The sequence below is a fragment of the Lissotriton helveticus genome, chromosome 1_1 (assembly GCF_964261635.1).
Source record: "Lissotriton helveticus chromosome 1_1, aLisHel1.1, whole genome shotgun sequence".
NCBI classification, from domain to species: domain Eukaryota; kingdom Metazoa; phylum Chordata; class Amphibia; order Caudata; family Salamandridae; genus Lissotriton; species Lissotriton helveticus.
Window position 1 is genome coordinate 583,626,174 of NC_136057.1, and position 22,964 is coordinate 583,649,137.

A 22,964-nucleotide genomic window follows, 5' to 3' on the forward strand; every position below is an offset into this window, starting at 1 on the left:
ACTGAGGCATCACAAACTGAACAGGAGGGAATGTGTGTGTGATGCCCTTTAGAAATCTATTTACAATAGGGGACTTGAACAAAGAAGGTTGATCAGGCAGCCTTAGAAAGGCTGAAAGGGCAGAAAGGTAGCCCTTGATAGTGCCCAGAGCAGAGCCCTGCTGGGCAAGAGAAAGAAGGAAGAGAAGAACCTTAGAAAGAGGGGCAGCAAGAGGATCCACAGCCTTTGCTGTGCACCATGCCACAAATCTGTTCCACCTGCAGGTGTATACCGACTTTGTGGAGGGACGCCTGGCTGCCAGAATGATGTTACAGACTTCAGGAGGCAAGTCAAATGGCCTCAACTGTCGCCGCTCAATCTCCAAGCATGGAGGTGGAGACTGGACAGGTTCGGGTGGAGGACCGTCCCCTGCTGCTGTGACAGAAGGTCCTCCCGAAGAGGCAGACGAACCGGGGGATCGACTGACATACTGAGTAGCTCTGGATACCAGTACCTTCGAGCCCAGTCTGGAGCCACAAGGATGACTTGGGCCCGGTCGCGCTTGATCTTCGTCAGCACTTTGGGCAGAAGTGGTATAGGCGGAAGGGCGTACAGTAGACCGCAGCTCCACTCGCGACGAAAAGCGTCTCTGAGCGAGTGGCGCCTTGGAAATTCCAATGCGCAGAACTGATGACATTGCGCGTTCTCTTCGGTGGCGAATAGATCTAACCAAGGCTCTCCCCATTGCTGAAAGAGGCCTTGCGCCACGTCCGAGTTCAGACGCCATTCGTGATCCATCATGCACCGACGACTGAGCTCGTCCGCCCTTGCGTTCAGAGAACCTGCCAGGTGTTGAGCCACCAGGGTCACGCCCTGGCGTTCCAGCCATTGCCAGAGGCGCAGAGCCTCATGGCAAAGGGTCCACAACCCCACCCGCCCTGTTTGTTGCAGTACCACATGGCGGTGGTGTTGTCCGTGAACACCTGCACTACACTCCCCCGGACAGAGGGGAGGAATGCTTTCAGTGCTAGACGAATCGCCCGTAACTCCAACAGGTTGATGTGGAGCCGGGCCTCCGCCGGACACCAGAGGCCTCTGATCTCCGCCTCTCCCATGTGGCCTCCCCAGCCCTGTAGGGACGCATCCGTCACAACTACGTGCTCCGGTTGGGGAAGGGAGAGGGATCTGCCGCTGACCCAATTGCGGTCCGTGAGCCACCACTGCAGCTGTCTCGCAGTGCCCTCCGAGATCAGGACGTGGTCGGATAGGTTGCCCTGATGCTGGGCCCACTGAAACTTCAGGTCCCACTGCAGAGCCCGCATCCGCCACCTGGCGTGATGCACCAGCAGGATGCAGGAGGCCATCAGCCCCAGAAGCCACAGCGTCAACCTGACCGAGACCCCGGGATAACGGCTGAAAGATGGGAATCAAAGCCTGAATATCCCGGACCCGCTGTTCGGGTGGATAAACCCGAAACCGCGCCGAGTCGAGAACCGCTCTGATGAAAAGGAGCTTCTGAGAGGGGCACAGGTGTGACTTCGGCACATTGATGGAGAACCCCAGCCGGTGCAGGAGATCTGCCGGAGTCTGGAGGTGGCTGACGACTGTCTGGGGCGAGCCCGCCTTCAACAACCAGTCGTCGAGGTAGGGGAAGACTGAAACCCCTAACCTGCGCAGATGAGCTGCGACCACCGCCATCACCTTTGTGAACACCCGTGGGGCGCTGGTAAGGCCGAAGGGGAGCACGGTATACTGAAAGTGCTCGTGGCCAACCGTGAACCGCAGGTAGCGCCGGTGGGCCGGCAGGACGGGGATGTGGAAATAAGCGTCCTGCAAGTCCAACGCTACCATCCAGTCTCCTGGGTCCAGGGCAGCTAGGACCTGAGCCAGTGTCAGCATCTTGAACTTTTCCTTCCGGAGGAAGCCGTTGACATTCCTTAGGTCCAAGATAGGGCGTAGGCCCCCTTTGCCCTTCTTGGGTACCAGAAAGTAGTGGGAGTAGCAACCACACCCTACTTCTGGCCCAGGAACGCGCTCGATGGCCCCCTTGGCCAAGAGGGCCGTAACTTCCTCCTGCAGAAGTCGCAAATGATCCCCCGATACACGGTGGTTCTGCGGTGGCATGGCTGGAGGAGTCGCCTCGAATGGGAGGGAGTAGCCCCTTCGGACGATCTGCAGCACCCACCTGTCCGAAGTGACGGTGCGCCAGTGGTGATGGCGAACCCTGCCCCCCACTGGCGTCACATTGGCCTGAAAGCACGGACTAGGAGGGTTTTGAGGCGGATGCTGCGGGGGAAGGTGTTGACTGACCTCGCCGTTGTCCCCGACTGCCGGGACGGCGTTTCCCACGGCCGCCACCACGTTGGGTATTACCCTGCGGAGTGTGGCTGGCAGCACGTGTGGGTACACCCCTTCCGTGGCCACGAAAGGAATGAAAGGCAGCCGATTGCTGGCGCGGGGCCGAGAGGCCCAAGGACTTGGCCGTAGCCCTGGAGTCCTTAAAGCGCTCGAGCGCATGGTCTGCCTTGTCGCCAAAGAGGCGACGGCCATCAAACGGCATGTCCATCAAGGTGTTCTGGACATCGGCCGAAAAGTTGGCGGACCTCAACCAGGCGTGACTCTGACCGCCACCGTCGTTGCCATCGCTCTATCCAGTGAGTCGGTGGTATCCAGCCCACACCGTATAGAATATTTGGCTGCATCCCGGCCCTCCACAAGGGCTTGGCCGAGTTTGGCCCGTACCTCAACCGGACACTCTGGCAGCACTTCCGCAACCGTATCCCACAGAGAGTGGGTGTAGCGGCCCAAGAGGCATGCGGTGTTGGAAGACCGCAGTCCCAGACTAAGGGACGAGAAGATCTTTTTGCCGTACTGCTCGTACCTCTTGGATTCCCTGTCCGGCGGTGCCGACGGGAATGCGGTCTGGGAATTGGAGGCCTGGATGACCAGGCCCTCGGGGGTAGGGTGGGTGGACAGGAAACATGGGTCGCCCGGTGCTGGGCGGTGGCGTCTGGCCACGTTCCTATCTACGGGCCAAACCCGTAGCGGGCTTGGACCAAGTGCCCAGAAGATGGTCGGTCAAGGCCTCATTAAAGGGCAGCAGAGGCTCGGCCGAGCTTGACTGCGGTTTAAGGACCTCAGTGAGGAGATTAGTCCTCACGGCCGCGACGGGGAGCTCAAGGCCCAAGGCCTTGGCAGCCCTCATCAACACCACACTGTAGGTTGCCCCCTCCTCCGAAGCCACGGTAGGAGGGGAGACAAAACCAGTGTCTGGAGAGGTGTCCAGGCCACTGGCCTCCCCAAGGTCTCCTGCCCAGTCCTCATGAGACTGACACTCTCGGGTCAGAGGGTCCTCAGACCCCTCCCAATCCCCTTCATCACCCATCTCCCGAAACTCAGGGTTCTCAACTAATGGGGCCTGCTCATAGAAGTGAAACTCCCCAAACGACGTCTGGAGCGGCGCCCATCGGGGCCGTCCCGACGTCGGAACAGGAATGAAGGGGGCATCGGGGACGGCGCCGTCCTCGGACGGCGCCGGAGGCGACACCTGATGGTCCGACGCTGGGGAGGTCGTAAGGTCCACCGGCGACGATCCAGATCCCGAAGAAGGCCTAGTGGCGTCCCGGGGCGCCGGGCCCGAAAGCACCAGCGGCGTCAGGATAGCGGGAACCTGCGGCGCCGTGCCCGTAGGCGTCGGCGGCGTCGGGGCCGAAGCACCAGACCCGCTAGAGGCCCCAGACGGGTTCGCTGGGCCCGAAGGCGCCGCGGAGCCCGTCGGAGGAGAGAGTTTCCTCATGGCCATGAGGAAGCGCTCGATCTCCTCCGGCGTCGCGTTGAGCTCAGGGACCGGAGGGTGTGGAGCTGAACGCGGCGCCCGCGACTCCGACGGAGCCACGTGGGCGGTATCACCCGAACCCCCGCCCGCATCGCGCGAGCGTCGGGGGGAGTCCGCAGAGCAATGGCGCCTCTTGGACTTCTTGTGCTTCTTACCTGACGACGACTTCGACCCAGAGGAGTGCGGCCTACTCTCGGAGCTGTGGTGGCTCCGAGCCCGTGACCTGTCCCTCGACCTCCCGTGGGACCGAGACCTCTCGCGGCGCGGGACCGACTGCCGGAGTTTGAGTCGCCTGCGGGACCGCTCCCGTCTGGCTTTCGAAGAGAGGGCCCGGCAGTCGGAGCAGGCCTTGTCGTCGTGATCGACGCCTAGACAAGTTAAACACAGGTGGTGAGGATCCGTGACCGACATCGTGCGGTCGCAATCCTCGCAGTGCTTAAAGCCGAGCATCCCTACGGCACCAATCGGAGTCGAAAGACTTCGAGAAATGATCAAAAAACTACCAAAAAATTTGTCAAAAATTGACTAGGGTTACTGCTTTTTCCAGATCTGCGCTTGCTGGCGCGGAAAAAGTAGAACTGACGTCAGCACGCGGAGGCGGCGTCTAAGTACTCCGACGACATCATCACGGCGCCCACGACGCCGACGACGGACGCGGAGCCGCAGACGACGCCTACCGACGCGCAAGGGTACTGCTACGCAAAAGTTTCCGGATCCAGTCTGACGCCTGGGGATATTCTAAGGTAAGGAATCTAATACTAACGTGTCTCTTTCAGATTTTGAGGTTTGCAGGTGATTCTGGGTAGGAAAACGTTGGGAGATCCACGCAAGCCATACCTCACTGGACTCCCCAGTGTGTTTAGTTTTGAGAAATGTATGGGTTTGGTTGTTTTCCATAGATGGCCACGATCCCGGGACAAAAAAAAACAGGTGACCCCCGGCAAAACCAGGTAGGTTTATGATAGGAAATGTTTAAGTCACCACAGTACGATTTGGGCCATTTCCTGTTCCAGCCACTATGCCTACCCACACAAGCGAGGTACCATTTTTATCGGGAACGCTAGGTGGTCTGAAATTTATGTCAGCCTAGTGATCCCATAACTTTCGCACACAGAAAAGTGAGGAAAATGCTATTTTTTTTCAGCACAATTTGAGGTTTGCAGGAGATTCTGGGTAGGCAAACATGGGGGATCCACGCAAGCCGTACCTCAATGGACTCCCCGGGGTGTCTACTTTTCAGAAATATGTGGGTTTGGAACATTTACCTAGATGGGCGCTGAGCCCGGGCCCAAAAACCCAGGTCCCCCCTATGCAAAACCAGGTCGTTTTGTGATACGTAATTTTAATGTCTCCACAATACGTTTTGGGCCCTTGCCTGTCGTGGATACTTGACCCACCACACGAGTGAGGTATAATTTTTGTTCACGTTGCGTTTTGCGACGTTTCCTGTTGTGGCACTAAGTCTACCCACACAAGTGAAGTATTATTTTTATCGGAAGACTTTGGAGAATGCGGGGTGGGTGGAATTTTGTGGATCCACGCAGATTCCAGAACTTTCCATCACAGAAATGTGAGGAAAATGCGTTTTTTTCTTTTTAGAAGTTTGAGGTTTGCAAGGGATTCTGGGTAACAGAACCTGGTGAGAGCCACTCAAATCACCCCTGCCTAGATTCCACTGTGTGTCTAGTTCTCAAAAATGTATAGGTTTGCTAGGTTTCCCAGGTGCCGGCTGAGCTAGGGTTCAAAATCCACAGCTAGACACTTTGCAAAAAAGGTCTGTTTTCAATGTAAAAATATGCTCTAGGCCTACCCACACAAGTGAGGTACCATTGTTATCAGGAGACTTGGGTGTATACAGCATTGTAGAGCAACTGTATTACCTAATGACTTTCGATGCATTTCTGCCTTCCAAATGTAAGACAATGTGTAAAAAAGAAGTCACTTCGAAAAATGTCCTATTATTCACATGATGGTATGGGTACCCACAATTTCAGAGATCTGTAAATAGCTACTGTTTCTAAACTCTATATTTTGTTCATATTTCGGAAATGCATAGATGTCTTTCATACCGATTTTTCTCTGTTTTTATTTTCCCAAATGAATTGCTATATACCCGGTACACAATAAAAAACCATTGCAAGACACTTCTCAGTTATTGGCTCTGGGTTCCTTGGGTTCTTGGTAAACCTACACGTCCTTGCTTTCAAATATCTGTCATACTTGGAAGAAGTTACAGGTGAAAACATGTGCACAAATGACGGTTTTTTTCAACTCATTTTCAATTTTTTCCTATATTCAGCTGTTAGTTTCTATTAAAAAAACCTCGAAGGATCTACACAAATGACCCCTTGCTGAATTCAGAATTTTTCTTCTTTTCTGAAATGTACAGCTTTCCAGGATCCATTATTGTTTTCATACCCATTTCTACCATTAACTGGAAGGAGGTTCAAAGCACAAAAAATAGCAAAAATAGGCTATGTCCAAGTAAAATGCCAAAACAGTGCAAGAAATGTTGGTTCTCTGATAAAAGTCTGTCAGTCCCTGAAAGCTGGGAAAATGGTCACTTCAGCACCACAAACCCTTTGTTGATGCAATTTGTAGGGGAAAAAACAGACGCTTTCTTCTGCAGCACTTTCTTCCCATTCCCCCCTCCCCAACAAAATGTAGGTGTATTTTGGCTCATTTCTGGGTCTCCTCCAGGGGAATCATCAATTTCTGGGTATCTTTAAAATCCCCATGATGTTGGAAGAAAAGGACGCAAATTTGGCGTGGATACCTTATGTGGTCAAACGTTACAGGGGCCTAAGTGCAAACTAACCCAAATAGCCAAAAAAGGCTTAGCACAGGGGAGAAAAGGCCTAGCAGCCAAGGGGTTAAAAGTGTATGTCCATCTTTTTAATTACAATGCACCCTGCAATGTTGGCTTTTTAGGCCTACCACAGCGGTGACTTATATGGAATAAAAAGGGAGTTTGAGCATTGGCGAAGGGATTAACTTGCCAGTCAAATTGGCAGTTTACCACTGTTAATAGGCTGCAGTGGCAGGCCTGAGTTATGTTTTAAAGGGCTACTTAAGTGGTTGGCACAATAAATGCTGCAAGCCCATTACTAGCATTTAATCTAACAGCCCTAGGCATATTGTATATCACTTTACTATGAAAATAAGTAAATTAAATATGCCAATCAGTTGTAAGCTAAATATACATGTTTAAGGGAGTAAGCACAAGAACTTTAGCACTGGTTAGCAGAGGTAAAGCGCAAATAGTCCTAAGGCCAACACTTAGGCACTCTTCCAACAAACAACTATTGGAACTAACAAGCCTATAAAGTAAACTTCGTCCAGAAATCAAAAAATTCATTAATAAAAAATTTGACATGATCATGTCCTGTGACCCGATTACTGCATGCATAGGCATTCAAGCAAGAATGTACTTATATGGCTTGATAAATCAAATGTAATGCTATTAGATATACTCTTAATTCTGAGAACTAAAACCATCCTCACTGAATGGAAGCCAGCAAAACATTAAACAATGACATTTGGGAGGAAAATTTACGTTTCCTGCGCAGTGCAGATTATATATTCTTTCACCAATCAAGGCTCATTACTCATGATCGAAACCCATGGCATTAACTGAGAACCTACCTTCAGAGGAACCAACCACCATGAACAGCATTTGTTTTTGAAATATTTTGAACAATTCCCCTTTCTTTTAATGGAGATCCATAGCTCAGCCTTGAGATCCCTAAAAGTGTCCTCTATTTCAACTCTTAAACTTTCTTAAATTACTATTTTGTATTTGTATATCCTCATCTATAGGCAAAACATCTCTCCCACTATGTCCCGCCAAGATGTACTAAGGTATTAGGAGCTAGTTGTATAATAGGTAATCACTTATAATTGTTTTTCTAAGGTTCGATGATAAATCCATAATTCTAAAGACAAGACACTTGTACAAGTATAGTTGATCCATATGTATGTGTATATACATGCATTCTTATTCACTAGTGCACAATTGTGATACATTAAACATCAGGGTTGATAATTCATACAACTATAAGCTACTGTCTTCTTTTCTTCAAATCAATACAGACGTTTAAACGAAAAAAGAAAATACCAATCATTTTTAAGAAAAGGTCTGTAACAAATAATCATTTTCAAATTTAAACTTTAATGTACAATGATACATTTGACAATGATGTGTATACACAATGAATGGCAAAAGGACCAAAAAATGTCAGTGCTTCTCCGAGGCACATAAGTGCATTAACATTCAAATTCTATAGATAATCAAATTGAGTTAAAAAAGAGAAGCCAAAATTCTCGAAAGTTTACAACCAAAAATACATCTTTTGATTATAGTCTGTTTTGGATTTCTGAAGTGTATTTTTAAGGTACTAATGCTACCTAAGTTTAAGTTCTTTGTAAAGGACTATATAGTATTTACAAAAATAGTTTCCTTAAAATAATATTTTCAATTAGTCTTTCCAAATCATTGTTATACAATGCTAAGTATCATATTTAAATAAAAATTGTCAGATAAAACTAGTTTTTAACAGTAAGAACACTGAAGAATGCTTGCAAGCGTACGATAATACAGGGAAGCCTTTCAAAGAGCTAATCAATAAATATGGTACAACATGTACAATCCTCAGTATTCTGAGATATATGGAATATAAAACCAGGTCATATGGAGTGCAGGTCACTTTGGCTTCCCCTTAAACATTCATAAACAGTTACAGAATATGTATATTCCCTCAGTGCATGGTCATAAGCATTTTCATTTACAAATAAACAATGTTTGTTTATAATGGTCTAGATTTCTTTATAGAAAGTTGACTATCTTTCCAATTGTATTCCAGTTTGTTTTAATACAAATTAAAATAAGCATGCATGATTTGCCCACAGTGCCCTTGAAAGTGCTATCCCTTAAACAATTGTTGTATGTGGTTTTGCAGTTGTACTGTTTACAACACCCGTTCTATAAGATCCTCATTGCGTTCACCTCTGTTTCAGAAAAAAATGGTTCCCGTATGTCAAAAGCTAATCTACTTGACAAACATTAACACTTGACTTCTTGTAGGTGAATGTAAACAATAGCATGTTTATCCATGTTTTACAGGCTTGGTATTCTCAGAACTACAGGCCTTATTTAATATTTTGCATACGGCCCGCCCTCCGCCAGGGCAAAGAAAACTAATCAGTCACCCTGACGGAGACGGAGGAGCCGCCCACCTCCAAATTATGAAATGTCCACCGGCATTAACTGGAAACCCTGTCACAATGGTTCTTGCTAATGCATTGTAACTTTGAAGGAATTATCTGTCAAACATGACAAGCCCCATGTCAAAGTTACATTTTCTTTGTTTATTTTCTAGAGAAACATTACAATGCAGGATTTTCTTTTTCAAAATAAAAAAAACCAATGCTCCCCTCGCCATAAGAATTTCCTCCAATGGTGAGTGGGAACTGTGCACTTTTCAATGCCCCTTAATGCCATATTTTCCCTCGTGGTGATGGGCACTGAAACACTGCTGGAAGTTCGCTCATCTAAATTAGGCATTCGTACAAAAAGCTAAACTTGCGACACCCCTTACTTTGTGAAGCCATCGGAGGAGTCTGACCACGGCGGAGACGGAGTAGTCTTTGTCATCATCAAACTGTGGTGTGCCTGAATTTAAATCGGGCGGGAAGACTATAGTCGTGGTGGGGAGGGAACTTCTGTCCTTGTAACGGACTACCTTTTAAGCCAGGATTAAACCAGGCCCTAAATTACATTCATCTCTCCATGGAGACATCATTAAACCAAAATAAAATATTGTGAGTCAAACATTTTCATATTAACTTCAAAAAAGTTATAAACTGTGGAGGTCTTGCTAAGCTTTACGTCGTAACTTCTCCATTACTTGCTGGTTGAGATGCAGCTGACAAGGCCTGGGTTGGTGCCACTTCTATCTCAGATTCACGAAAAAAGATCACTGCATCCCCACTGACATTTATTAAACATTGGGCCTGCAAAGCAAAAAAATTAAGGAGATGTTAGTTTAAAGAGAAAGTACTTTTACCTAATCCAGAGTTGCATTTCCTTCTGGCTTTTACTTATCCTCTTAATTGTGTGAGAGTCTTTTTCCGATTAAAACATTTGGCCTATTAATACAAGTCATTTGCGTTTAATGTGTGTTTTGTAATGACGTTGTTCCTGAAGAACTCCAGAGGAAGCTTTTATATACTTTCAAGTCTCTTCCTGCTTGCACACTGAACTGCATTCACTCATGACTCTTTTAATTGTTTATGTAACCATATTTGTTATGACACTTCTGATGACAAACGGTCAGAAGGGGCATCCTTATTATTCAATTAGGGGGATAGTTTTACAGCTACGGTGGACGGTAGCATTATACAACATTTTGTAATGTTGACCTGTGATTTGCTGAAGTTTTTATAAATTTGCTCACCCCACACTGCCTGTGGAATTTCTATTGCTTTCTATTGTGAAATTTGCTACAAATACCCTTGAATTTAGGGGTGAGCCACACCATTTTGAGTCTCTCCTAGGAGGATTTTACCGATTTCTTAATCGCTTTGCTGACCATTCTGGAGTTGGACTATTTTTTAGATTTTGCTTAATGCTGCATCTCTTTAAACTCTGGAGCTACCATGACATTTGATTTCTATGTCTTTTGACTGATGTATTGAAATTGCTATATTTTTACCTTTGTGTATTGCACTTTAATATTTTAATAAAACCTCAAGGTTTTCCTATATTACTGATCTTAAAACTCCTGTTTTGAGTTAGTCTTCATTATTGATTGTATTTTGAAATGCTGTTTGAACCTTTTCACCAAGGGCACATTCCCTTATCTATATTTGTGGACAACACCGTCCCGACCCCCTGTGATTTCCCTCTCTATCCTGTCTAACAATAAAGCAAGCATCAGCAATTATTTTACCGAAAGGCGATGGGCCTTCCTCTCACGTCTTTATGATAATGCTATTAATCAATTCTCACTGTTTTCAATCTAAACCAACACAATGTCACCATGACCCAGGTTTAGTTCAGGTATACAAATTACCATAACCTATCACTACTATTTCATCCAGAAATATTTCGGATTTGTGGAGACTTGAATGAAAAGTAGCAGGTAGATTCCATGTTCAACCTGAAGTTGTGCACTCCGTCTGTGGATTATACATCTACAGCCACCACGTCATTAACATTTAAGATGCCACTTACACATTTAACATGACACATCTAATACCACTACACTGTCACTACATACTTAAAACACCATTATATTATCAATATCAGGAATAAAGTACCCTTTGCAATACATTGCAAGGATGTTGCAAGTTACAGTATTCCATGACCATTTAGAGAAATGAGGCTGAAGGTCATGGAACTCCCAGGTTACTTACAAAATGCTTTTAGTGTATGGCAGATGGCATTTTATTCCTTATAATACATGGCTATACCATCATCCTTCACACTAATTGTTAAAAAACTTGGTGTCTTGCTGTTTTATGTTTATTACAGACAAGAAGAACAAAAGCAAAACCTGTATTGTGAAATTAAACCTACCAAAGTACCATTAGTATGTTTTAAAGAAGGTATTAGAATCAGTTTCAATTAGTAAGGTTAAAAAAATTATGTGGCTCAGTTTCTATCTTTCCTGAAATGATGAAGAACTGCTGTTAGATCGTTTTTCAAGCCTTCTATTTTTTGCATTATTAGCAAAGATTGACATTTAATTTTTTTACACAGACACACACATACATATACTGAACTGATAGAAGTGTAATTGAAATTAATGTTACTTTAAACAAGATGGATGCCATCTCTGTCACTCGTTCCTGTTTCACCTCCTGCACACATCTTCTCCCCAAGGGCTCTGCAGGGCTCAATGAAGCTGACGTGTAGTAAACCCCAATCATAATTACAAGACTCACTTTCCACTCAAACAAGAAAGAAAATTCTGTATCTGCGCCTCCTGGCCCTTAGGATCGTGGACTTTAACCCAAAATGGGCACGAACTGACGGTACTATTGCCTGCCGATTATGCAACTACCATAGAGAATCTTGGTTTCTCTTATTATGCTGCTGTACAAAACTGGCCAGCGACCGTCACCGTTTGCTGCGCCCGGCCCTACGGAATTTGGGCCATAGAACTTGCAGAGAGGCTTCAGATGTGTGCTTTTCAGAAATCACGACTTGTCTATTTGCTAGGGTTGGTAAGTTTACCCATCAAGTTAGAACTGCACTTGATTTCCATCAAAAGGCCACAGAACTCAAGGACCTTGATATTTAGTAACGAGAACCATCTGGTGTTCTAATCACGCTAGCTGTCACCTAATTTAGGAATTTCTTGCAAAGCTACTGTAATCACCGGAATCAGAAATTGAACCAGGGCCTTACAGGGTTTTTTTAAAATAACTTTTCTATTGACAATAGGTATTATGGAGAGAACAACTCTGTTGAACTTTCACACAATTTGAGACTCTGAGGTTTTTACGCTATCTTAAAACTAAATTTAGGGTTTTAAACGGGGTAGGGTGTTTTGGGAGGAGGGTGATGTCTATGTGTTCTATACTGTATAGATTTTAAGTAATCGTACAGTCAATAACGTTTTTTTACTTACAGTGTAGTAGTTCATTTTCACTGTATGATTACATTGCTTTCATTTAACTTTTCCCCGTTCTCTATGACTTGCAACACCTGTCAAGATCTATTCCGCTGCCATCACTAGTCTATTCACTGAGTTAAAGTCCTATTCTATAATGTATCATGTTAGTTAGAACATCTTTGGGTGACATTAGCACAGAAGGTGTTGAATGAGTTTTTCTGAAATTGGATAATGCCTGTTTGTTAATGTACTGAGGTGTATAATTCTTGTGTTCGGACTTTCTAAGCAAATTATACTTTTGCTCGCTTCATGATCATTCTGCAGTTTCTCTAAATTACTATGCAAGAAATGTGTATACCCCGTAATTTTTGGGGGAGAACGATTTTACAAAGGCTTTCTTATGCTGCTAGGGTGATTTTTGGAGTATCTAAATTTTGGGGTATGGGTTTGCTCTCACAAATCTTGACACATTAAGGTGCACCTCCTTTTGCTAAGAGACCCCTTTTTAGTTTTCCACTTATCCCTTATGCCTGATCCTGCGATATAATTGTTTTTCTGGTGCAGTTCCCAGTGGTGACATTATGCCAACAAGCCCAACTTGCCGTGCTGTCCCTGAATGATTTTGAGTTTAAGTATGACAGTATGTGTTTGTGAGTTGTATTATGAGATGTTTGTGATGTGCTGCTTAAGTTAGTGTTTGTGAGATGGACTGCCATGCTGTATGTGAGGTAGTTAGTAATGCGATGCAGATTTCTGGCCCTACTAGAAGTTTGATAACTTTTGTGCAGAAATATGATTCTTATTTTCAGTATCATGTTTTATAAAAGAGTTGACCTTTGACGAACTGCACTGAGTGGTTGTTGGTCGCTAGCTTGTTTTGTGTGATTTTGTTCGGAGTGATTTGAACAAAATTAATGGGTGCTGTATTGAAAAAGCCTAAGGTTTCTGTATCTTATGAGGGTCAGAGATTACCTCCCGAGGGAACACCTGCAAACGAAATAATGACGGACATTGGGTTATGTACGTATACCTGGATTTCGGAATGGCATGACTATACTGGTTTGGATAAAGATTTACAGTTTCCTTTGGAAGGTCCTTTTAACATTAGGAAGCTAGACTTCCTGAGACAAACAATGAACAACAAAAGGCCTTGCTTAGACATGCACAATGTGAGGCAATAAACAAGTGGAATCGAATGGCCAAAGAGAAGGAAAAAAAAGTAAATGACAAAGCAATTAAAGGGTTCACTTAGCCTGAGACAATGGTTACAGAACAAGTGGGATTGACAAGAGAAGTGTTAGATGGTAGATATTATGTAAAGTATGAACATTTTTCCAGCAATAATTAAAGAAAACTGAAGACAGAAAGAACAAGCATTGATAATGCATCGGTTTCGCCTATATAAAGAATAAAGAGCTGTTTTCATCAATCATTGTCCTGTCAGATAACACGGGAGCGGAGAGGATGTGTCACAGTGGCTAGAGCTGCTGACTCGAGTGCTGCGGATCCCGGTTTGAGTCTCGGTGGCGCTGCGCAATATCCTGTGATTCTATGCAAATCACTTAATCTCTCCAGTGATAAACTGGCAAATAAATATGCGGCAAGAGTAGTAGGCACAGCTGTATGAAAATATAGGCAGGAAACTGATAAGTAAAGCAGACGAGGAACAAACATTGGTAAATGCAGGAAAATATGCTACAGACAATAGAAATGCAGGAAAGATAAGTGGCACGCACAGGAACCAATGAGAGGCCAGAAAAGAGAGGAGGCGGGACTCCCTTTTAAGTTTATATTAAAAACAATAGATTTCTCAAGCACAGCACAAGCGCTGTGCCGGTGAAGCCTAAAAATGATGAGGGGAAAGAACAAAATCAAGATTCAGAAGTAGAAAATAACTTTTTTAATGATCTTTCAAACTCAGACCTTCTGCATATTCCAACAGGGAACAAGGAACTTGTTCTGGAGGTGTACCAAAAATGTGTGCTGCATTAAATAAAGAGCTCACCTATGGCTGTGTCTGTTAGTACAATTGCGAGTGCCCCTTCTGAAATTGCAATGACAGCATTACCAAGTACTAGTAGAGAGACCTCAGTTGTTACTCAAATTCAAATCTATACACTAGTTCCACAAGTTACTTACCTTCGCTAACAATATATCTGTTAGAAACAGTAGCTAGTGTTAGATTTCTTACCTTAGAATATCCCAAGGCGTCAGGCTGGATACGGAAAGTTTTCATCAGCAGTACCCTTAGGCACTGGTGCCATAAAACTGGGGCCCTGAAATGGATGTCCTTAACCCTAGATATCGGTTCGCAGAACGGGGAGGATGGGTTGGGCGGTAAGGAATCTAACACTAACTACTGTTTCTTACAGATATATCGTTACCGAAGGTAAGTAACTTGTGCATCTGAAAGAAACAGGTTAGTGTTAGATTACGTACCTTAGAATAGATACCCGAGCAATACCAACCCCAGTGGTGGGTCTGCGAACCAAGATCACACCAGAAAGTCCTGGAGAACGGAATGGCCGAAAAAGCCATCTCTCCGGACTTGGCTGTCCAGGCAGTAGTGCTTAGCAAACGTGTGCAGCGATGCCCACGTAGCTGCCTGACAGATGTCCTGCAAGGGGACTCCCTGACCAGGGCAGTAGTAGCCGCCGTGGCCCGAGTAGAATGGGAGCGAAGCCCCACAGGAGGCTCCTTTTTCGCCAAGGAGTAGCAAACCTTGATGCACAAAATGACCCACCGAGAGATGGTCCGATTGTGCACCGCCCGTCTCTTCTTAGCGCCCACGTAACCAACAAAGAGCTGGTCGTCCACCCGGAACTGGTGTGTACGGTCTAGATAGAAGGAGAGCGCTGGTTTTGGGTCCAGACGGTGGAGCCTCTCTTCCTCTTTCGAGGGATGCGGAGGGGGAAAGAAGGTGGACAAGGTGTTGGACTGCCCGATATGAAAGGCTGCAAACACCTTGGGCAGGAAAGAAGGACGAGTCCTCAGAACAACCTTGTCCGGATGGACAGAGAGGAAAGGAAATTTAGAAGATAGAGCCTGGAGCTCACTCACTCTCCTGGCAGAGGTGATGGCAATCAGGAATGCAGTTTTAAGAGTCAGAAGACATAGAGGACAGTTATGAAGTGGCTCAAAGGGAGCGCATCAGATAAGTCAGCACAAGGTTCAAGTCCCCACTGAGGCATCACAAAAGGAACCGGAGGAAACATGTGTGTGATGCCTTTCAAGAATCTATTTACAACAGGGGACTTGAAAAGAGAAGTCTGATCAGGAAGCCTTAAGAAGGCCGAAATGGCAGAGAGATAGCCTTTGATAGTGCCCAGAGCAGAGCCCTGCTGGGCAAGAGAAAGAAGAAAAAGGAGAACCTCGGAAAGGGGGGGAGAGAGCGGATCCACAGCCTTTGCTGTGCACCATGCCTTAAATTTGTTCCACCTGCAGGCGTATACCGAATTTGTGGAGGGACGCCTGGCTGGCAGAACCACATCACAGACTTCTGGAGGCAAGTCAAATGGCCTCAAATGTCGCCACTCAATCTCTACGCATGTAGTTGGAGACTGGACAGGTTCGGGTGGAGGACCGTCCTCTGCTGCTGCGACAGAAGGTCCTCCTGGAGAGGCAGAGGAATCGGGGGATCGACTGACATGCTGAGTAGCTCGGGATACCAGTATCTTCATGCCCAGTCGGGAGCCACAAGGATGACTTGGGCCCGGTCTCGCCTGATCTTCTTCAGCACTCTGGGAAGAAGTGGTATAGGCGGAAAGGCGTACAACAGACCGCATCTCCACTCGCGACGAAAAGCATCTGCGAGCGAGTGCCGCCTTGAAAATTCCAACGCGCAGAACTGATGACACTGCACATTCTCTTCGGTGGCAAATAGATCTAATCAAGGCTCTCCCCACTGCCGAAAGAGACCTTGCTCCACGTCAGAGTTTAGACGCCATTCGTGATCCATCATGCACCGACGGCTGAGTTCGTCCACCCTGGCTTTCAGGGAACCTGCCAGGTGTTGAACCACCAGGGTGACGCCCTGGTGTTCCAGCGATGTCCAGAGGCGCAGAGCCTCCTGACAAAGGGTCCATGACCCCACCCTGCCTTGTTTGTTGCAGTACCACATGGCGGTGGTGTTGTCCGTGAACACCTGCTCTACACTTCCCCGGACAGAGGGAAGGAATGCCTTCAGTGCAAGACAGGTCGCCCGCAGTTCCAGAAGGTTGATATGGAGCCTGGACTCCGCCAGAGACCAGAGGCCTCTGACCTCCGCCTCTCCCACGTGGCCCCCCCATCCCAGGAGGGACGCATCTGTCACTACTACTTGCTCCGGTTGGGGTAGGGAGAGAGATCTGCCGCTGACCCAATCGCGGTTCGTGAGCCACCACTGCAACTGACTCTCAGTGCCCTCCGAGATCAGAATATGGTCGGACAGGTTGCCCTGAAGCTGTGCCCACTAAAACTTCTGGTCCCACTGCAGAGCCCGCATCCGCCACCTGGCGTGATGCACCAGAAGGATGCTGGAGGCCATCAGCCCAAGGAGCTGCAGAGTCAACCTGACCGAAACTCTGCATAAAGGCTGGAAGATCGAAATCAGAGCCTGAATATCCCAAACCCGCTGTTCGGGGGGATAAACCCGAAACAGCGCAGAGTCCAGAACCGCTCTGATGAAAAGGAGCTTCCGAGAGGTGCACAGGTGCGACTTCGGCACGTTGATGGAGAACCCCAGCGAGTGCAGGAGGTCGGCCGTAGTCTGGAGGTGGGAGATGACTGTTTGGGGCGAGCCCGCCTTCAACAACCAGTCGTCGAGGTAGGGGAAGACTGGAACCCCTGATCTGCGCAGATGAGCTGCGACCACCGCCATCACTTTCGTGAACACCCGAGGTGCGCTGGTAAGGCCGAAGGGGAGCACGGTAAACTGAAAGTGCTCGTGGCCTACCGTGAACCGCAGGTAGCGCCAGCAGGACGGGGATGTGGAAATATCCGTCCCTCAAGTCCAACGCTACCATCCAGTCCGCAGGGTCTAGGGCAGCTAGGACCTGAGTTAAAGTCAGCATCTTGAACTTCTCCTTTCGGAGGAAGCCGCTGGTCCAAGATAGGGCGTAGGCCCCCTTTGCCCTTCTTGGGTACCAGGAAGTAGTGGGAGCAGCAATCACGTCCTACTTTTGGCCCAGGAATGCGCTCCATGGCCCCCTTGGCCAAGAGGGCCATAACTTCCTCCTGCAGAAGTTGCAAGTGATCCCCCGACATGCAGTGGTACTGCGGTGGCATGGCTGGAGGGGTCGCCTCGAAGGGGAGGGAGTAGCCCCTTCGGACGATTTGCAGCACCCACCTGTCCGACGTGAAGGAGCACCAGTGGAAGTGGTGATGGCAGACCCTGCCCCCCACTGGCGTCGAATGGGCCTGAAAGCTTGGACTAGGAAGGCTTTGAGGCAAATGCTGCAGGAGCGGATGTGGACTGACCTTGCCGTTGTCCCCCGGCACCGCCACGGCGGTTACCACGTCAGCGCTGAGGCTGGTTCTGCGGCCTGTGGCTGGCAGGACGTGTGGGGGTGCCTCTTCCTTGGCCACAAGAGGGGCGAAAAGCAGAAGTTTGCTGGCGCTGGCCAGACAGGCCCAAAGACTTGGCTGTAGCTCGGGAGTCCTTGAAACGCTCAAGCGAACAGTCTGCTTTGTCGCCAAAGAGGCGACGACCATCAATGGGCATGTCCATGAGCTTGGCCTGGACATCGCCCGAGAAATTGGCGGACCTCAGCCAGGCGTGGTGGAAATCGCCCTTCCCAGCGAGTCTGTGGTATCCAGTCAACATCTGATGGAATAACGCGCCGCATTCCGCCCCTCCACAACGGCTTGGGCGAGCCGGGCCTCCTCCGGGCACTGGGGCAGCACATCTGCAACCATGTCCCACAGAGAGTGGGTATAACGGCCCAAAAGGCAAGAGGTGTTGATAGACCTCAACCCTAAACTCAATGAGAACAGTTTCTTCCCAAACTGATCAAACCTTTTGGATTCTCGATCCGGTGGAGCGGTCGGGAATGCGGTCTGGGATGTAGAAGCCTGGATCACCAGGATCTCGGGGGTGGTCGCCCGGAGCCGGCGTCGGGCCACGTTCTGATCTACAGGGGTCACTGTGGAGGGCTTGGACCAGGTGCCCATCAGAACGTCCATGAGGGCCTCATTGAACGGCAGTAGAGGCTCTGAAGAGCTTACTGGCGGCTGAAGCACCTCAGTGAGGAGGTTTAGTCCTCACGGCCGCAGCAGGGAGTTCAAGAGCCAAAGCCTTGGCTGCCCTGCGCAACACCACACCATACGTAGAACCCTCCTCCTTAGCCACGGAGGGAGGAGAGATGAATCCAGTGTCAGGCGACGTGTCCAAACAACTGGCCTCCCCTAGCTCATCTGCGCAGTCCTGCCTCAATTGCCACTGCTGTGCTAGAGGGTCCTCAGACCCCTCCCAGTCCTCCCCTTCATCCGTGTCCTGGTAAACAGGCTGGAATGACAGAGCCGGGTCGTAGGTGAAGGCCTCACCCATCGACGCCGGAGACGGCGCTGAGTGGCGCCGTTCCGACGCCGGACCCGGACTGAAAATGGGGCAGACGTCGTCCGAGTACGGCGCCGGGAGCGACACCAATGAGTCGGCGCCAGCGGAGGAGTCGTAAGGTCAACTGGCGTCAACCGGGATCCAGGCACGGATCCCACGGGGGCCGGCGTCGTCGGGACCGAAGTCGACAATGGCGCCAGGGCCGAAGCACCCGACAGCGCCGGGCCAGAGCCACCGGGCCGCCAAGGCCCAAAGTCGGGTAATGAGGAAATCACCAATCTCCTCTGGCGTCGCTCGCAGGCCATGGACCGGAGGGTATGGGCCTGGAGGCGGCACCTAATGCTCCAACGGAGCCGCAAGGGCGGTGTTGCCTGAACCCTCAGCCGCGTCGCGCGAGTAGCGAGGAAGTCTGAAGAGCAATGACGCCTCTTCGACTTCTTCTTAGAGTGCCTCGACTTACCAGAGGACTTGGAGCTCGACGAGTGCTGGCGATGACTCGACGAGCAACGACTGCGGCTCCGCGACCGGTCCCTTGACTACCTCCTTGACTTGGACCTCGAACGGCACAGAGCCGACTGCCGGATCTCTAGTAGCTTGCAGGACCGCTCCCGCCTAGCTTTCGAGGTCAAGGCCCGGCAGTGGGGGCATGACTTGTCGCCGGGGTCGGCCCCGAGGCAGTAAAGACACCGATGGTGGGGGTCGTTCACCGACATCAGGGAGTGACAGGCGTTGCACGGCTTGAAGCCAGGCATTCCTACGTCACCAGGAGTCGAAGTCGACTCAAAAAAGAGATCCAAAATAGACCATAGAGTACGGCTCCTCCCGGATCTGCGCTAGCTGGCGCGGAAAAAAGAAGAACTGACGTCAGCGCGCGAGGGCAGCGTCTAAGTACTCCGATAACGTCATCCCGGCAATCACGACCCCGACGACGGATGCGGAGCCGGAGACAACACCTACCGAAGCGCAAGGGTACTGCTGACGAAAACTTTCCGGATCCAGCCTGACGCCTGGGGATATTCTAAGGTAAGGAATGTAACACTAACCTGTTCCTTTCAGATACTACAATTGTGGTTGTAAAGACTACGAAAGAGTGGACTAATAATGTTGGCCTTTTGAAAATGATATTTTGAGAAATGTAACAAGATACAATTGACAAATAGATTATCATACATTGTTGATGAAATTAAGTATTTGATCAAAGAAGCTGTCAGATGTGCAAATGAAGAAGTTGATAAATTAGAGTAATTAGCTGATGCGTGTGAATTTGACTCGGAGAAGATGAAGAATGTGAGGAAAAATTATAATACTGATTTATCACATGATGAAATAAAGGAATTGGGTTTGTTTGATGACTCTGAGAACTCGTGTTAAAGATTTAATTAAGAAAACAAGGGTATGGAGTCATTCAAAGAAATGCAGAGAAAGGCGGAAGAGTGGGACAACATATAAAAAGAACATTAAGGAATCAGACAGCAAGGTGATAGGATCAGTTAGCGATTCAGAAATGGGATTAGTAAGGTTTTGGAATTTCATGGAGAGAAGTACATGGGGGAAATTTAGCGCATGCCATGGACGAGATCTGAAATTTATGCTTCTTCCACAAATTTTCTCGAAACTGCCAAAAGTTGGTACAAGGAGGTTAATAGGCTGACAACGGTTACTCAAATATTGCGGACATGAATTCACTATTTGAGATTTTAATCACTAGTAATTTATGGTCTGAATGAAAGGTCAGCATGGCCAACTGAAGAACCAGTTATAGTTGTTCCTAATAATGCTCCTTCTGAGGAGGCAGCTAACAAATACAGACAGGTGATTGAACAGTTCAAAAATAAGGCACCAGAGAAGGAAACAAATTGGGCAAACAGTTTGATAACTTCATAGGAGCTGGAAAAATCAAAGCATGCCTTTTATGAGAGGCTCATGCAGATTTTCAAGAGGAACAGCGGAGTTGATGTTTCCAAGAAAGAGTGGTTTTGTTTCTGCTTTTGTTATGGGTTTGGGTCCAGAGTGGACTAGCCATATACAACAAAGTGAACTGTGTTGGCAGACAAAGAGTACTGATGAGATCATGAAACTGGCCAAATGAAGTAGGGACTGGTTTGATGTGAAGCACAAGAGAAACAAATAGAAAGCAAAGATAAAGCATTTTGAAAGAAATGCAAGGTGATGGTGATGGAAAAGGAATGATGGTGAATAATAACAGAATGAATGCAAATGTTGAAATGGTGAAAAGGAGCAGTGCTTGCCACTTCCGTGGTAAGACTGGGAATTAGAGGCAGAAATGCAGACAAAATCCACATGGAATCCAGAATAAATTTGTCCCTCAGATGCAGAAAAATACATTGTCCATGGTGCCAAACCCAATCGACTTCTGCACAGAGCATGCATAATTAGAAATCGTTTTTCATGAAAATGCCTTGAGCCCCAGTGAGTCAGCAAAACAAGAAAATGAAAATACTATATAGTCCAGGGCACCAACACAATCCTCTGATTCTGGACAATGATTCCTCTCGGTTTTCTTCAGGGAGTGCCTGAGAAGGGTTGAGAACGGTTTCTTGGAGAAGTTATGGAAGTAGATCAAAGTGGGCCATTCAATGCTGGTCAAGTCAATGGCAACCCAGTTTAATTTTTAATCTATATGGCAGCTACCCGTTATACAGTTTGCTCTGTGAAAGTTCCAAACTCACCCTCAAGGGACGTGAAATCCAAGTTGTAGGGATCAGTAATTGTTAATCAGGTACAGAAGATGTAGGACAAATGGAAAATAAACATCAATTCATCTTGAGTGATTCAAGTCTGGTAAAAGAGTTGAGCAGGGACTTTCTTCGCTAAATGAATGTGATTTACTGCACACCGAATGTGTTGCAATTTAAACACAAGATGATGTTTCATTGTTCAAAATCAAATCACAAGATTCAAGGGTTCAATAGTTACCAGCTTTGATAAAATATGACCTGCTTCTGAATTTAAGACATGCTGTCAAACAAAAAGTGTGGCATTTCTCTGGTAAACAGATAGGACTCATTAAAAAAAAGTGCACAAGTTGTTAAAATTGAAATAAAACCTGTAGCCATTTTCACCAAGAATTATACTTTATAAACTCTCCAGAGAAGCACTGGAAGGGATGAAACCAGTTATGGAAAAACTGATCGAACAGGGAATTTTTCTGGAAGTGTAGCCCTTGCAATTGTCCTGTGATGGGGATAAACAATCCAAGTGGGAAATGGGGCATTAGCAAGGGCCTCCGAAAAATTAAAGAAACTGTCATCCCATCTTGGCTGTGGGTACCGAATCAAGCAGTGACTTTGTTCCAAATTCCATGAGAAACAGAATGGTGTACAGTCATTTACTTATGCCAAGAATCTATTTCTCTGCATTTGATAAGTCAGTTCCTCTTTGCATTTCAATTTCAAAATAAAGTTCTTATATGATGTAGGATACCACAGGAAATACAGAAAGCCTTTAATTCTTTAGCCAAATGTTGAAGATAGATCTAGAACATTTGAGGTTGCCTTGTAACTTAGTCTTAGTTCAGTATATAGAAGAGTTGTTGGTCGCATCCGAGAGGAAACAGGACTGTAAACCGGATACAATTGCTTTGCTGAATAATTTAGCTGATAGTGGTCATAAAGTTTCCCTACCAAAGATGCAGTAAAAAGATGTAATCTATCTTGGTCACTACATTGAGAAAGGTGCAAGAAAAGTCTCAAAAGAACATGTTTCTGCAATTCTGATAATGAATCATTTTACCACCCAGCAGGAGGAGAGGGTGTTTCTGTGAATTGTTGGCTACTGTAATCAATGGATTCCAATTTTTGCCTGAACTGTAACATTTTTGATATGGTTGACTCCCAGTGACATAAAAGATCTGGTGCCATATGCCAAAAATGTACAGAGGCACATTCCAAATACTGTGAAAGAGAGCTTATGCAATGCACCCGCATTCGGAATGCCTGACTATAAATGTACCTTCTATTTGGACTGCCAAGAG

General features: G+C 47.2%; 1 protein-coding gene across 8 annotated transcripts in view; it reads right to left on the minus strand.

The window, feature by feature from the left end:
- Positions 1 to 7,965: 7,965 nt before the first annotated feature.
- C2CD5 (C2 calcium dependent domain containing 5) overlaps positions 7,966 to 22,964 on the minus strand; it is a 1,003,795-nt gene continuing 988,796 nt past the window's right edge. For all 8 annotated transcript variants that reach the window (XM_078674090.1, XM_078674088.1, XM_078674089.1 and 5 more), the window contains one exon: positions 7,966 to 9,826. In XM_078674090.1, the coding sequence (XP_078530216.1) occupies positions 9,698 to 9,826 (129 nt within the window). In that variant the 3' untranslated portion in view covers positions 7,966 to 9,697. The remainder of the gene's footprint in view (positions 9,827 to 22,964) is intronic.